Source organism: Lutjanus erythropterus, chromosome 9, assembly GCF_056507025.1.
Source record: "Lutjanus erythropterus isolate fLutEry1 chromosome 9, fLutEry1.hap2, whole genome shotgun sequence".
Taxonomy (NCBI): Eukaryota; Metazoa; Chordata; class Actinopteri; order Lutjaniformes; family Lutjanidae; genus Lutjanus; species Lutjanus erythropterus.
In genome coordinates, this window is record NC_139325.1 from 9,561,393 (window position 1) to 9,579,093 (window position 17,701).

The following is a 17,701-nucleotide window of genomic DNA, read 5'->3' on the forward strand; positions in this document are numbered from 1 at the left end:
AGAGCTAAGCGGCGAGAGCCAGCCGGGGGGCCCCAGGTGTAGCGGGGGCCTCCTCTGAAGCGATGTCGGCTCATTTTCTCAGCGGCGGCTCAGGCACGACTCACCATCGGCTCAAAGTGGCCTCCGACACATCTCTGTGTCTGATTTGTGTGTGTGTTTGACCCTGAGGACCGGCGTGAATGCTGCCGGAGCAAGGAGATAGAGTGCAGCTGCTGCCACTGAATGCTGACACACATGCAGAGCAGCAAACCCTGCACGCGCACACACACACACACACACACACCTGCACAATCACAATCTAGACTGGGTCAGCCAGGTTCAAAGCATTTGTATTCATGGAAGGTTTTGCATTGGCTCCACCACCTACAGTGTTTCATCTAACTGTGGGACGTGGCTTTCTACTTTCACACTCAGAAGACCTTGGACTGTGTTGGAGTGTGTTTATGGCTGTATTTATGGCAGTATGGTGCTACCTGAGAGAATGCACCTGCCTGAATGCATTTCTCCACTCAGATCATCTTTGTAAATACTTGAAGATGCAATGTTTTTGATGCTCAAATTGACTCTTGTGACACGCAAGCTCTGAGCATACACGTTTTCATGCTGTGCACGTGTTAATCCTGATCCAAATACGCATCTGTTCATCACAAAGAAGCGTGCACCAGCAGATACATGTATGTACTGTACATGCCAAGCCAGATCTTCCATAGGTTTGGCAGTGATGCCATGTAACAACCATACTGTAAACCCATGTTAGTTTTACCCTTCATTGGAAATATGACTCTCAACAACTTTTATCAGTTTAAAGTACTGTTTTTACAAATTCCAATTAGGATTATGCCCCCATCATTGTACTGAAACAGCCTCTTCTTAAGGCCCCAAATGACCTTTAAATGAACACTCATATTAGATCTCATGAGGGTTGTTGCAGTAAGGGAATTTCCCCTGAGGTTATTTAGGCTGGCTCAACAGTGCGGTATATGGTATTAGTGCCATTTTTTGTTTTATTTTGCAATTTGCTGTATTTATGATATTTAGTTGGCCACAAATGAGGCACACAGTTTCTCGACTGTCTGTCAGTATGTCAGCATTAGCCCAACATCACCCCAGCCTGTAGTAGATCCACTAGCTGTGCAACATGCTAGCAGTTCATCAAGCTAACCTACAGAATAAAAACTAAAACATAGAACATGGCAAAACGTCCAGCTTTCAAACTTTGAGCTTAAACCGCTACTGGCCCTTTTCAAAAATTCTGAAGCATCAGTTCATTCATTTAACATGCAAGTTTAAAAGAAGGACCTAGCCTCATGGAAAAAAAAAAAAAAAAAAAAAATGAACACACTTTTTTTTTGTTGTTGTTGCTTGCCATCACCTGCAATTGGTTTGTCAATAGCACAGTATTTCAAAATTGCAGTTATTGCGACAGCCCTAGATCTCAGCTCCTGAGCCCCTGAGCTACTGGGTACCATTCTGTCCTACTCACAAGACAGGAATCTTTACTGGCATTAGTTTGGATGTGTGGACAAGGGTCAATACTTAGCCCCCATCAGTTCAACCTAAAGATGCTGCGATGAGACAGATTTTTCAAAGCAGTAAAATTAATTACCATACCTATGCAGACAACACCTTTATCTATATTTCTCTTTCACATGAGGACTCTGGTAGCATTCATATTAAATCAGTTATAGCATCAGCCTTTTATTGTATAAAAATACTGATAAGTTTAGGGTGTCGTGTTCATATACAATCTTGAAAAGTTGCCTACATATTTAGCTCAGACTAGTGTAACACTCGTTTTCAGATCTTTTTTCAGATCTAAAGTAAGTACTGAATCAACTATAAGTTCTCACCAAAAAAAAAAAAAAAAACAACAAATTAGGCCCAATTTAAATTTCTGTCTTTGGTTATGTCACTGACATGTTTTTCTGAAGTCTTGTGATTCTGATTTTTCCTCTTTTCCTCGTGTCAATGCAAGACAGTTTTCACCAAAATTAAACTTAAAATGTAACGTTTGTCCCTACTTTGGTTTTCCAGTTTACATTACTACTCATCGATCATCTCATATTTCTTCATATTTTCCTATTTCTTTTGTAAGGTAACACCTAATTAGTGTGAAATGTATTAATAAGCAAACTTTCTTACTTCAATGTATAGATTCTCCTGCCTTGCCTGTTATCACAGCGATTACTGAGACACCACATCCTATCATTGTTACTGGTGTCACATACTCGTACTTACAGTACAAGAGTGACACTCTGAGTCTGCAGGAGGTTTGGGTGCTGATTTTATAGTTCCAGTCATCCTTCCCCTCCCTCTGTTTCCTCTCCGTTCTTTTTTCCTCCTTCTGCCCTTTGCTCACTTGTTACTTTGTTCCCCCCTGAGCAGCTTGACGTTAATTCTCCAAGATGTCTCCATCACAAACAGGAAAGTGATGGTGTCACCTTTTAAATGCTGACGTGACTCCGTGTGATTGTCACCGTGTTAGGGCCTGACACACACACACACACACATAGAAGCGCAAGAACATGCGTGAAAGCACACTAAGGTGTCTTTCTTATAATTAAGTTGAAACACAGATGAACTCTTAATGAAGCAGGTCCTTTTTGCCTCCTGCAGACAAGCAGTTCCTTTCACGTAACAGCAGAGATGTGCTCTGTACAGCTGTAGGGACGCACACCCAGACTGGAAAAGACCATCTTTCCAAGAGGTATTTTAGTTTCATATTCTGGTTTGAAAGCTTGAGAAGTTCTCTTTAACTGGTGAGATAAATAGAGTTGCTTGCATTGCTATTCACTGTGATATGTGCTGGGAAACATTACAAACTAGAAGAGTGCACCCTGTTGAGTTCAGAGTCAGGCAACCCAAAAAGAATATTTGGCTGTAACCCCTTTGTAATTACCAGCATTTTAATTAGTAACTGTAATTTAATTTAATTACTTTTTTTTCCAGACTACAATTAAATTGATTTTGTCATTTAATTACATGTAACTAGTTGCTCCCCAACACTGCTGGTAGGTAAGCTTTTAATTTAGCCTAGCAATTGATGATTACTAGTGTCTACCAGGCCAATTAAGAGGAGTGACCAGTCAGCAGTCAGTATAGGTTATATTTAGGCTTTATTCAGGTTTTTCGAGTTTTTTTTAAACATTGTGAATCACAGTAACCATGAGACGTCCTTGTACATGCATTCATAAATGTGCACAAAAAATTTTAGGCTGATGGGTGCGGTACTATGTGAGATTAGCTGTGGACAAGCTCAAGCACTCATAGTTCATTCACTCACACACCCACTAACTTATGCATGCATACAACCCATTTTTAAACAATTCCTCATTTATCCTCAGTTGTCAAACCACTCTGTTTGTAAAAAACATGTTTTTAGTGATTTGGGTGAACTGACTCTTAAAATGATCCCGTCCTGAATGCCATTTTTAAAAGATTTTATGTTTAACTGTGATAAAATTGATAGTTTAAAAGTGTTGAAGTGGCTGTTGTACTTTTAAGTTGCATGTATGTTCATTTTTAAAGATGACTGATAATTCATAAGCCACATGTTTTACTTGGGTCAAATGAAGTAGTCTTGAGCCATAGTGTTACCAGCGCCGGGTAAACACATATGACACCACAACGAACCCCTGATGTCTGTTTGCTTTTCAGCAATTTAGTTTTTTCTTAAATATTGTGTTTGTGTGTGTGTGTGTGGGTGACTAGTGGTTTGCACATAAATGCATAAATATACACAAATTAACAAGCAGCATCATAGAGAATTGAAGAAAATGACAAATATTGGAGCAAAAGTGATTGATTGATTGATTGATCTGAGTTGGAGCAAGAGGATATGGGAGAGTCTCTTTATTTCACTGATGATGAAGTTGTGGGATTAAAAAAGGAAAACAGATCAGCATGAGGGGAGATTTGGAAAAGATATCTGACATTTCATAATTCTTTAATGAGTCACTTCAATTCCATATGAACACATCATGTTGGCCCACAGTGCAGAATCACTCAACACACTTCAAACTTTAAATCAGAGTACGCAAAACCTACTCAGCATCCTCGCTTGGCCTCATGTTCAGTGTGGAAATCCAACTTGGCTCAGGCGAGGAGGAAAATTGGCCAGAGAGCTCCTTCTCTTGTTCCCTCGAGAATAAGAAACTAAAAATCTATAAAAACCTCACAACTTTGTGATTGTTGACCATGCTCAGTTGCGACTGGTACTACATTTTCAACACTTTTCATACAAAACCACAGTTGCTATGAACATAAAACGCAGTAGTTTGACTAAATCCCAACTGGATGGAGCTTTCTCAGTTTTTTGCTCACATTGCTTGCTGATTAAGATGTGAGATGCCAGCTTTGTCAGTGCCCCCATCCTTCAAACTAAGATGCTGTAGGTACCCCCTTTGTGTGATTTCTGTGGGCACCCCTAGTGTTATATTTTGATGTTCTGTCAAAATCAGGTGAGGTAGAATAGAAAAGGAGAAAGTCCATGTGTGGAGGAGGTGGGGTTGATAGATAGGGCAAACAAACACAGGACTTTCTCTTAGGAGAACGGTGTTCATGTCCACATACATTCTTTTTAACTCACGTAACTTGTGTATGAAAGTTACATTACATGTCAACTTACGTAAGTTACATTATATATAATCATTTACATATATTTAAATAATTTACATATGCTGACTTAAGTTACATTAGGTATGTTAACTTCGTTTGTTAGTTGCGTAACGTACAATAACTTGATAACTAAATAATATTATGTACATTAACTTACATAACTAATGTAATATTTTTATTTGCTGAGGCATTATATTTTTTCTACACCTAATGCTAACTTGACTGTGGAACCCTAAATGTGATTTACATAACTTAAGTAAATTACATTTGGTTTATTAACTTATGTGAGTTAGTTTACATACTTTAACTTACATAAGTTACATTAGGTATGTTTACTTATGTAAGTTACATAATATACAATACCTTACCTGAGTCACATCACAAATGTTATGTACGTTAACTGTATGTGACAGGATGTGTTACGTATGTTAACTTGCTAACTTGACTGCAGAGTCCCACATATGACTTACATGACTTAAATAAGTTACATTAGGTAAGTTAAGTTACATTATGTTATGTACATTAACTTACGTCATTTACATTATATACATTAACATGTAATTTATGTGAACTTACATAAGAATAAACATTATGCATGTTTACTTACATAGGTTATGTAATGTACATAAGTTATGTTGACATACATAAGTTAACTTACAAAAGTTAAATTTTGTATGTTAACCTACATAACATAACTTATGCAAGTTGACTTACATAAGTTGCATTCATATGTTAACTTACGTAAGATATATTACATACTTTAATTTGCATAAGTTGTGTTACCTATGTTAACTTACAATTGCTACATTACATATGCTAACTTTTGTGAGTTACATTACGAATGAGAATTTACATAACTTTAACCCAAACGATGATCTTTTCCTAAACCTAATTGACTAGTTTTTGTGCCTTTATTTTGAAAGTCTACCTGGACTTTGCTATTTATTGCTTTTGACTTGACCATGGAGCCCTGCACATGCAGAACTGGTGCTGGTACAGCGTCATAGTTTGAAGCCTAGGGCTACTGGCCAAGTTGCTGTACAGTATTTGACAGGTTGGGAGTGAGCACATGTTGGACATGCGGTTGAGGGTGGTTGAAAGAATCTATCAGTGGCTGTAAGTTGAAGTAGAAATGCATCATCAGTCACAGTTACTCACAAACAGAGATGCAGATTTGTGCATTGGTTGTTTTAATGAAATAGAAATGCCTTGGACACACTTCACTGTCACAGAGACCCAGAGTTTCAGTAACTCCAGCTTGGTGGTGCATTCCAATGAACACAACTGGCCGTGTTTGTGAGTTGGCTGTTGTTTCCAGGTGAAGCTCATTGCTGGCAGGTGAAAAGAAGCTGCTGGTGACAGCGTTTGTCATGGAGGTAGCACATGGCTGTCTACACCCTTCCTACACTGTCTATGCCAGCAGTGCATAGAGAATTTGGCATTCCAAATTAGGTAAAAACAGGGTCGAAATACAGATAGAAAAATAGCATTTAAAATAAATTGCCTGTAAAGTACAAAAACAGCCAACCAGCAAAGCAGGACGTGTGTCTGGGCCTGGGGCAAGAGAGTCCAAAGAGGCGGATGAGGAGAGAATAAAGCATCAGTGGTTATGTAGAGGACGTAGCGGGTTGACCTGGCGTGGCATGGCACAGCATGGCACGGCGTGGCAGGCTCCAATGAGGCTTCACCCACCCAGGGCTCCATCCCGCCTGAGCTCAACACAATCAGGCCTCAACGGCAAAACCGACTGCAGGTTACCATGACAACCCGGAGGCACTGCCTGCATGGGACAAAGGCTGGCAGGTCCCGTGTGTGTGTGTGTGTGTGTGTGTGTGTGTGTGTGTGTGTGTGTGTGTGTGTGATTGAGAGAGAAAGAGTGAGTGATGTGTGGCAGAGCAGGCGCGGCCCTCCTGGGGCCCTCATTCGTTTGTCTCTCGCTGAGACCACAGGAGCCCTGATGCGGCAGAGATGGAGGAGGAGGAGGAGGAGGAGGAGGAGGAGGAGGAGGTGGTGGTGGTGGTAGTTGGGGTGAGGAGAGGGGGAGGACAGGGAGGGGGCAAGTGAAAGAAAGGCAACTGATGTGGAAAGAGAGGATGATAAAAAAAAGATGCAGGAGTGAAGGAAAGAATAAGAAATTTTAAAAAATGGCAAAATGAATATATTGAGATTGTTCTGTGCCCATTTGTTCATTCACTCATCCATCAGTCATGTGCAATACCTCACACAGCAGAGCCTGGAACTTGACACAACTTGCTCTAAAAATGAGACTTCACTGTTACATTTTGGCAAATTAATTACACCAATTAGTAGGGCACTCAAAATTCAAAGTTTTAATAACCTGTCTACTGCACTGTAAGTTCAAATGACTTCAAACAGCTCCTACTTGGCTCTCCACAGAAAATAATGAAACAATGAGTGCACTTAGGCGTAGACTGATTGCACCGTTTTACTGCACCAAAACATAAAAATGAGGAATTGTGTTTTTTAAAACTTCTTTGTCTAAAGCATCAAATTCCTCTCACTATTTCTCAGTGCCAACTGTCCAGATCATAGTTTGATTTTTGAATGATTTATAATGTTTTCTTTATTTCCCCATGTTCAGGTGTAGATCACGAAAACAAGGACCTGAGGAAAAACTTTGTAAGTAAACTTGAAATGTGATTTTTGGAACAATAATTAAACTCTGCTGAGTCTTATTGAAGCTTTGCAGTGTAATGTTGTCATTCTATTTATTTCACAGACAGTAGAAGTCAGGGATGGGTATGTAATGCAATTTCAGATTAAAAGGATGATTCAGATTGTTTGAAATGTGGTTGTATGAGGTACTTATCGATAGTCTGTGTGTTAGCTACAGGAGATGTTGATCGGCACGTCCCCAGTTTGGAGAAGCAGAAAGGAGTAGCGTCACAGAAGTTGCTTTTGATTCCACCAGCAGCGCCGCAGCGTGTCCCACAAGCAGCACTCCCTCTCTGCTTCAAATACATGCCAAATCTATACAGCATACGAGAGTTGTTGGTCTACCACTGCCTCGTTTTGTTAGTTTATTTTTGTGTTATTGTGTGACTTCTGTGCCTTTTAGCCTTTTAAAACACAAACATCACACAATAACACAACCATGTATTAGATCAAGGCAGTGGTAGACCTGCAGCTCCAGTGTTCTGCGAGGTTAAATTACTGATTTCGATTATGGAGTTTGATTGGTTTGGAGAGAGAGTGAAATTTTGCTCATTTAATGGCAGTTTTCCTGTCAGAAAAGGCTTTCTGACAGCAAATGAAAGTGGTAAAAAATATTCCCCCTCCCCCCAAAAAATGATCAGTTTAAGTGGCTAAGATATATTTGTTGCCTACCCCGTCTACAGCAGTTCATTGCTTATCTTCCATGCTGGTGCCCCTCTCTGCTTTTCCAAGTTGGGGGTGTGCCGACTGGCCTGAATATCGAAGTATGTGTGTTACATACTTTGATTTTCATTTGGCTGAAATCCGTGCGTTGACTTTCTCTTCAACTTCTCTATTACTTAAAACCCGAGACAATAAAACATTCATACAGTGATAAAAGCTGTTTTATTCTGTTAGGCCGGTGTTACACGGGGCTAGCCATAAAGCATATGTGGAGTGGCAGTGTTGTTTGCTCCTGCCTTGTCATATATAATCCTATAGGCAGTTTGAAGCACACAGGCCAACTTGTACTTTGTCAGAGCAGATTGTCTGGCATGGATAAGCCTGGCTGGAGAGAGCGAGAGAGAGATACATAATTGCTCTTGTACCGTTTGCTGCCAAGACATCCTCCACCCGTTATGCCTATATACACTGGCAAACAAGTCATTCAAACATGTTCACTTTTATGAGGCACACATAAACCACGCAGAGACACACGTAGACACAGTCGCAGGCATCTCCTCGGTGACAGTGATTGCCGTCAGTCAGAAGAAATATGTTGACAGGCTAATTCGAGTGGCAGTATCGGGAGTTTTTCATGGGATTCCTTCATTTCCTGTCATGTCGCTCTGATGTTGTGTGTTGTGAGAGTTACATTATGTCACACTGTGCTCACACTTTGTTTTCTGTCTGGATTACAGGAAGCCCTCGCCAGTTTTGACCTGCGTGCTTCACATGGCCTGTCTCATGATCCCATGCCTGTCAGAGATGAGGAGAATAGGTAATGACTCATGTTCCATGTTTCTTTTCTTGGGTGAGTTAATAAACTGACCAATTTAATGCTACTACTAGGAACTTTAATATTTTGTTGATTTTTGAGGCCCCTGTGGGCAAAATTGGTAGTATTCCCACTGTAATAACCAGAAAATATAGCATCAAGAATTAAATTATATAAAGAAAAAGCTCCTGTTTCTTTTTATCTGGCTAACGTACTGCTCACTGTAACTTTGCCTGGGAGAATGTAAACACAGACTTGTTTCATCAGATTTCAAGGAGAATCCAACCCAGTGGCAAGCATTAAGAACTACTATGTAGAAACAGCCAGCCTTGTCACAGATGGTCTTGTTTGCTTATAGAGGCATCAGTATTAAATTGAGACTGTTTCATAACCAGTTTAAACTCCTTGTTGTAGCTTTAATTAGCCTTTCAAGCCAAAAACACAAGAGAGAAAGTTTATAAAATTGGTTAAACAGTGTATTTATTAGGGCATGGAAGAAAAAATAATTTATCTCAAATATTGTGATTCCGTTTTTATTATATAAAATATAGCATAGATTGCGGTAATATCTCAACAAACATCTATTTTACTTCACATGCTTAACATAAATAACATGTGAGCTCATACTTTCAGGCATGTATTTCATATGATCTGTGGAAACAAACTAATTATTGGTGATTCCATACTGCTAACTATTACTCCATTATTCTGGCTTCAACACTGCACACTTTCTGGCTCAAAACTCAAAAGTCAGTTTCAAAGTTCAATTTCTACATGAAGTATGTTAATTTAAAGGCTCCTTGTGCATTTTTCAGGGGCTCTATTTATTTTTTCCTAGTATCTTATCATCTCTTATCTCATCTTATTATTTTCTTATGGCACTAATTTGATAAGCAGGAACAACTAAATTTCCTTCAAAATAATTTTTTAAACTAATGTTATATTCTGTATAGCAATTATGCTGCTTAAATAAAACTTATAAATACTGACAGACATGTGACATGCAGCGTTTTTGGAATATGAGTCATGATATACACTCACAGAAGTGCATGATTCAACTTTTTCCCATGGTATAATGATAACAAAAAGGAAACACAGTAAACTGTAATACATAATCGCAATACTTGCAGAATCACAATACTTAACAATTGCAATACAGTGTACCGTCCCAGCCCTAGTATTTATTTTCTCTTAAAGTAAGATGCAAACATTTGCATGTCCAAGCTAACTAGTTTACAGTAGCAACCTAACCCGGTGCAAGACCAAGGAGCATTTTAGTTATCATTTTCAGTATCATATGGGATTGTAGGTTGAAATTTTCTTAGGAGACCCATTCATGATAGCACATCCGCTGTGTAGAAACTGCCTGACTATTTAGGCTAACATTAGTGGTTCTGTCCCACTCTTTACTGGATTTGGGCTAGTTTACATTTTAGCAAATGTTACCCAAGATAAAGTCATATTTACCAAATACATTTGTTATTTCTCCTCCTTAAAGTATTTTTATCCTGTTACATTAAAAGTGAAACATACTATTTCAAAATACGAACAATAAAACAGAAATCAAATCTCTGTCCTTCTTCTGCAAGTATGTATGCTCAGCAGGCAAATGTGAGAAAAGTATAAAATTAAACTCTTATCATACATATAAAAATACAAGGACTAAGCATCTCTACACTGGAGTAGAATAACACTGCTCTTTCTTTATTTCCATGTCTTCTGCAATAATCATCAGCTTGTGAAGGCGCTGATTTTATGCCTGCGTGGGATGGTGCCATGTCATCTTTCCAACGGCCTGTTGTTCCGAAACCCCATTTGTCCAGTGGCTTATTACCCTGATCGCCCATTGCCCCGAAGGCCCACTGTGTAGAAAATACAGTCTCTGCCTGCAGTTGTTAGTTCAGTGACTGGTGGTCCTGTCCATGGGTCTGAATCCTTTGGGGGTTCTCCTTAACAGACTGTTTTGGCACTTCACCAAACAACATTTAGAGTGACTTTACTGTCGAAAAAAAAATTTCCAGTGTCTATGAAGTCATTTTTGACTTCATTTTATGATTTTTCATGACTAACCAAGTTACGGTGAGCAGGTCATTACTGTGAAATAATAAACCCCTTTAGGATGACTCAAGACCCCTCTGTTAGGGTTTATTTCACAGCAATGATCTGCTAGCTGTTCATTATCCGTTTCATAATGTATGCAGTCATCAATTATAATTAAAACACCTTTTACGGGGTTCTCCTTTTGAAAAAGAATCAGCTGTAATCATTAAAAAATCAGCTGGAATTTCAGTCAACTCATGGTGATAACGGTAGCTTAATTACTTAGTGAGCTACAATATACTGTAGATGATGAATCCTGACATAAAAAGCCTACTTTTGTCGACCTTTGTCTGAAGCCATATAAATTATTAGTGGTTTCGAGCAGTAAATTTTCCACTGTTATCATTGTAAACTAATTCTTGCCATGTCAGATGGAAATGGAAAGCTTAACTGGCTTAGCAACAGTAAATAAAGGGATTGGCTTAGTGAACGGTCAATTAGTGTGTCCACTGAAGGATATTGTACTCGTGTAGTATCACAAAATTATGCCAAGGTAAATATGATAAACGGATTTATAAAATATAATAAATGCAAATTGTTACATGCATGACATTAGAATGCTTTCAGTGTGTGAACAGGAAATGAGCTGCTGAAGTTTCCCTTCTTCTGAGCTGCAGCTGCATCACTGTGTTTGTCTGCAGCAGAGTTCACATCAGGCTGTACTGGGTGTCTTTCCAGGTTTAATTTGGGGTGTGCTCTGGTCAACACATCCAGAAAAAGAAAGCTCCCATCTCTGCATATTCACTCACAGTGTGTGGCTAACATCTTATTCCCCTTCTGTTCAGTCACGGTACCCGATGTGCAGGGGAAGTTGCCATGGAGGCCAACAACTCCTACTGCGGTGTGGGCATCGCCTTCAATGCCAGGATCGGAGGTGAGGAAAACAATGCAGCCTTAGCGAGACAGTGGGAGGCAGTGCATTGTGGGTGTGCTGTGCTGCAGTGGCCAAGACTATGACATGGCATTTTCTAAAAGATTTGTACTATGCCACTAATCCTTTTATTTTTTATATAAAGTAAAAACTAGTGTGTGATCATGCAAAAACAGAGAAAGAAGAATTACTTATTTTTCTTTGGAATAAATCAGCTAAAATCTGGACAATAAATGCTAAACATCAACATTGTCCTCAACAATAACAATAAGTATTTGTTGAGGGTCAGTGTGGCTTTCTGCATTGATGCAAAAGACTTGTATGTTTAAAATAAAGAGGAACATGACGGATTATTTCTTATATCTTGAGTCCTGTAGCAAATAAAAGTGGGTTTGTGACGGGATGCTTTATAGAGGGAATAGAGAAAGAGAGAGCCACACACCAAAAAGCTCCCATTTAAAATATTTATTTGTGTGAAGTTTCGAGCTCCGGGCTCTTCCTCAGACTGCTTCAAATATCTACAGGGTCGCCATCATAAATACCAACAATTCATCACACATCCACCACGTGACAGATATCAAGCAGGAATAACAAACCTTGCATATATAAATCCAAAAAAAGCACCAGTCTTTTCAAAAAAGAAATATATTGATCTATAATAAATACAATCTTATACAGAATTCAATCCTCTGAAAAAATATACATCTATAATAAATAAATTGAAATGTACAGATAAATCAAGGTTACCGAAAATATAGATATATACAATAAATGTACCCACCTTTGATCCCAACCTTTTTTAACTTTACCTCAGAAAACAAATGAACAAAATTCATTAAATTAATTCAGAAATAAATAATTCAAACTCACATTTTTTGGCCCACAATCTGGAGTGATTTGCTCGTCCAAAAAAACAGAAAATGATCATGTCCAGTGCAGCAGTTTTTTTTTTCCATGTTGAATCATTTTTGATCAGAAAAACATGCATTTTAAAACTTGCTATGACATTGCAAATTATGCTAAATCAAAGGGGTAGTACCACAGTTGGTTTGGGTGGAAATAAAAATTGCATGGCTTGCTGGTTGTAAGCATACGCATTTTAAAATTTGGCAGAAAATGATAGAAAATATTTGTTGTTTTATTTTGTAGTCCTGGTAGTCTCCCAATCTGCTATAGCCTTACTCAGTCAATGTTGGTTTTGTCTGCGGTGCCAAACTGCAAAAAATCGACTCATTAACTTGAAACTGAGGGGTTTCATGGAACATGTGAAGTCTTATGTCTTTTTTAAAGTCTTTAAGATCAGAAAAATAGATAGTATTTTTTAAAAAAGACTGAGAGAATGTAATTTCTGGATATTCATAGGGAGACATTGTGTGTTTCATGTGTATGTGCTGTATTTGGGTTTGTGTGAATGCAACAGACTACACGGTGACTGGCTGCTATTGAGCCGTGCTGACCCTATTTAACAGCTCATTTTTTAGTGGGAGCTTCAGTAATGGCTTTTTTAGTGTTGGTTGTAACACAGGCGAGGGATGAATGAACCAAATACACAAGATAGGCCATTTTCTGTTGTGAAATCAAACATTTTTATAGGATACACTAAGAGTGCTATAAACCATGAGTTAATGAGGAGTACATGATGTTTGAGTAAGGAAATTTCCAACAGCTCTTGGATCTGAGAGCCTCAAAACCAATTTGATACGGCGGAGTCATCGACATGAAGCATGGAGGAATCCTGCAGCTGAACTCTGACATTTTGAACTCTGCCCTGTGATCTTTAACCCTTGCCCTCCCGTCATTTGTCAGACGCTGATGAGAGCCTCCTGCAGAATTGACACAAAGAAAAAAAAAAAGAAACACGAGGCAAGAGCAGGAATCCCTTTCCACAGTTAGCCTTAATTTCACCTTGCTGAGTCTATTTGATCCTGACTCATAAACAGAATCTGGCGCGCAGGAGATGAAGGGCCAAGACCCAAATGAAAGATGCATGTTGAACTACTGGGTGCTGTTGAGACCTGTGCTCACTGTCTGACAATGAGGATCGACCGAGCTTCACCTCTCTGTGTGCTTCTGTTTGGGAAATTTATGTGAAAACATCCATGAATTTATGTAGTCCTGGTAGAGTTGATCTTATTTTGAAAGTGTGCGCAAAGTGAATGTGATGAATCAACACAAAGAAAGAAAATGAAGCCTGATGATGTTTGTGACACACTTATACACACATTTATTTGTTGTCTTTTCATTTGAAATACATTTTGATGCATTGCAAGCAGATTATATAAGACAATTAGTGGAAGAGATGCAGACTTTCTGCAATTTATCACCAGACAAACCCGTCTGAAAAAGTCCCTCAGTGGAAACCTGCTGTTAAATTTAATCTGAAAAGCCCCTTCAATTCCATGTATTTTCTTTAGATAAGAACATTTGAACTGGACATAAACATGGTGGTGTAGGGGAGTTATAAAGGTCCCCTGTGCATGTGCATTATGACACTAGTTACTAGTTATGAAGCACACACACACTCACCATTAGGTGTATAATTATTGTATAAGCAGTGTGTTGAATTTTAAATCGAATGAGTCACTTTGACTATTGTATTTGGAAAACAGAGAGGTCAGGAGAAGGTCAGTCAGAAGCATGAATAGTGTTGTGATGGTCAGAGACATGACACTGGGCAACATCAACATATATATTAGCCAGCAATCATTATTGCATATCCATATGTGACAAAAATACCAAAGAAAATAAGAAATTAATCATTTAATTCAATAATTTTTTAAAGCAAAAGAATAACTATTAAGCAGTTATGAAAAAGTATTCAAGAAAGCAAAAGTAAGGTGTGATTTAATATGATTGATTGATTTAATTTGGCACAGTGGTGCAGTGATTAGCACTGTGGCCTTAGAGAAGGAGGTTCTGATGTTCTGGTGAATTTGGGCCTTTCTGTGTGGGGTTTACGTGTTCTCCTCATGCCTGTGTGGGTTTCCTCTGGGTGCTCTGGCTTCCTCCCACAATCCAAAGACATGCAAGTTAATTGTTGTCTCTACGTGTCAGCCGTGTGATAAATTGGTGACCTGTCCAGAGGCGGGGTACGTCTCTCGCCCAGTGTCAGCTCCAGCGCACCCCCTGCGACCCTCTAAAGGATAAGTGGTCATAGATAAGTTTGCCAGGGGGTCTGCATTGTGCTAATTATCTACTGCTAATTAGCCAGGTTAAGCAGCCTTTAAGTGGCTATAATCAATATTTTTATATTGATAATGGATCATGTGACTACTTGTATCTTAAAGGATTTACTTGTAGTGACAAACGCACTAGAATTATCACCCCTCTCTCAAGTTCCCCTCAGCTATTTTAAAGCATTCTAGCATCTTTCAGCTCATTTTCTTGATATTTGGGGCTTCAGCTTTACAGTTTTGACTGTTACCACTCTTATAACCTTATTACTTCAAGAAGACAAGGTTCAAGGATGGATTTATTGTCAATATCTCCACATACATGACTCATATACAGGGGAACAAAATAGGATTCTTTGAGTGCTACAGCGTATACAATAATAACAGATGCAAAAAAAAGTGCATCAATTTGAGTGAAGGGAACAGTGCTATCACACACACACCAGGGGGCAAGTGGGTTTGCTCCCTGGTAAAAGCTGCTGCAGTCTGAACCTGTTCTTGTTACAATTCTTCAGTAGTGGACTTACGAAATGTTACATGATATGAAGCAATCCACAGTTCCACCCATGTTTTATGTGCCCACTGCAGATTGGGATGTTAGTTTTTCTGCCATTCTCTACTTTAAAAGCATTACTAAGTTAGAGTGACGCCCTGTAGGCTCCCTGAGGTGAAGCGGAGAAAATACTTACCTCAGCTTTTTCTCACTGTAGTTATTCTCTCATCTGCTGATGTCAAAATATAACATTGCATGAACCCAGGCCACAGTCATATTGCAAGTATTGCAAGCAGTATTGCCACTGCAGTGTATTGTAGGGCTAAATGAAAATAATGCAATGATAATTTGTAAGGTTCCTTTAACCATATAGTCACTTTATTAGGTGTTTAATCATAATCAGAAATACTTAACTGATCCTCAGGGGGGAAATTGGTCATGTTACAGATGCTTCCATTGAAGAATAGAAAAAATATATAATTATTAGAAAAAGAAAATACTACAATCTATAACAGAGATAAAAAAAACAATAATATAATAGCAAATGTGTAATAATAATGTAATTATGTACAAAAATCATGTAGCATCATGCTACAAGATATAACTGTGTAAATAACAATGCTGTATATATTGTACAGTTGAGTTATTTTACAAATCATTATAATTTTAAGCTCTCCAAGCAACAAAATAGATTTAAATATGATGTTGTACTGTTAGTTTTTTAAAATATATATTTTATTGTTATCATCAGAGGAGTTTCTATTTATTTCAGAATTTGTGTTGTATTTAAAACTGAATTTATAAAATGTGTGGACTGTTTTTTTCACATACATCCAAACACTTTGCACTTCAGATAATTGGTTAATGACACCACTCCACAAAATTCAGCACAGGTTATACATCTATAGGGGCGGGTATTTGATGTTTTGAAGATGTTTTGAGAGGGCCCTTGTTGACTCATAATTCAGCAAAAATGCAGAAGCCATTATGTCCAAGATTGTGACCAGACAGTTTGAAGAGCTTTCTTTATAGCCAGCATTTGCTCAGCTAAAACCGGTTAACACTACTGAAAAGATCTAATGATAGAAATCATTGTGCAATTTTATGTTATAGCTGAGAGCAGCAAGGTTCCTGCCATCACTTTTATGTACATCCCTACAAAAAGGACTTAGTTTAAGTTGACCTCTGACATTTTCCACACTGGAGCAAATGCAGGGAAATAAGAATATAAAAAGAGCAGACAGTGAGGCAGACAGTGATAGAGTTCATACAGAGATGTAGCAAAGAAACAGACACTGCAGAAACAAGAACAAACAGAAAAAATAACTTTATTAACTTTTGTGGATGTGATGTCATTTTTACAACATGAAAAACAGAATCCATGTGTCTGTTTTTAAGCAGCACCAGGATGCAAAATGCTTTTTTGGTATACACTTTGAAAAGAGTCCTTTTTTTTTCTCAGTTTTTCCACAAGCCTTCCTTCGAACTCTCTGTGACCTTTTCGATCTGTCCAGGTATCCGCCTGCTGGACGGCTCTGTCACCGATGCCATGGAGGCCACAGCTCTGACCTTCAACATCCACTTCATCGACATCTACGTCTGCAGCTGGGGCCCGCGGGACGACGGGGCCGAGATGGACGGGCCGAAAAGCCTGACAGCGCAAGCCCTTCGGCTAGGAACTCGCAAGGCACGGCTTTCATCTCCGAGTTCACACTGCTGTCTGTCAGCGGGAGAGCAGACATGCACGCTGTCAGTGGAGCTGAGAGTGGAAGGACAAAATGTCCAGTGTTAGGATTATGTAGATCTAGATTTAAAGGCATTCTTATTTATTTTCAAGAGTTCACAAAAATGTTTGTCCACACCAAGTGTTTCAGATTAAAGGGGGATTTAGAAATATTGAAAATTGGTATACATCTGTGTCTCACTCTAAATTATTTTTCCACCACTCTGGGTTCTATTAGATAAGCTTGTTCTGGCATTTGAGTGAGATACAGTCTTATTGTGTTAATTCATTCCCAGTAATGGATGGATTGCAGTAGGTATATATAGACCCAGGACATTTGAAGGGCCCCAATGCCTTAAAGGTCCAGTGTGTAAAATTTATCGTGATCTATTGGCAGAGTATGACAGAAATCAAATATAATATTCACAAATATTTTTTTCTTTGCTGTATAATGACCTCAAAATTAGAATTGTTGTGTTTCTGCTACCTTAAAAGTCGCCGCCATGTTGCACCGCCCTAGAGAGGGCCTTTCATGTTTTTCACAAGTCTTACAGCCACCATAGGTTCCTCT

At 38.7% G+C, this 17,701-nt stretch overlaps 1 protein-coding gene across 1 annotated transcript in view; it reads left to right on the forward strand.

Moving 5' to 3' along the window:
• Positions 1-17,701, forward strand: part of LOC146321064 (furin-like protease kpc-1) — a 248,404-nt gene that overhangs the window by 131,059 nt on the left and 99,644 nt on the right. Inside the window, exons 7-10 of the mRNA XM_084726094.1 lie at positions 7,220-7,257; positions 8,694-8,773; positions 11,656-11,744; positions 16,922-17,094. Coding sequence (XP_084582220.1) covers positions 7,220-7,257; positions 8,694-8,773; positions 11,656-11,744; positions 16,922-17,094 — 380 coding nt within the window. The remainder of the gene's footprint in view (positions 1-7,219; positions 7,258-8,693; positions 8,774-11,655; positions 11,745-16,921; positions 17,095-17,701) is intronic.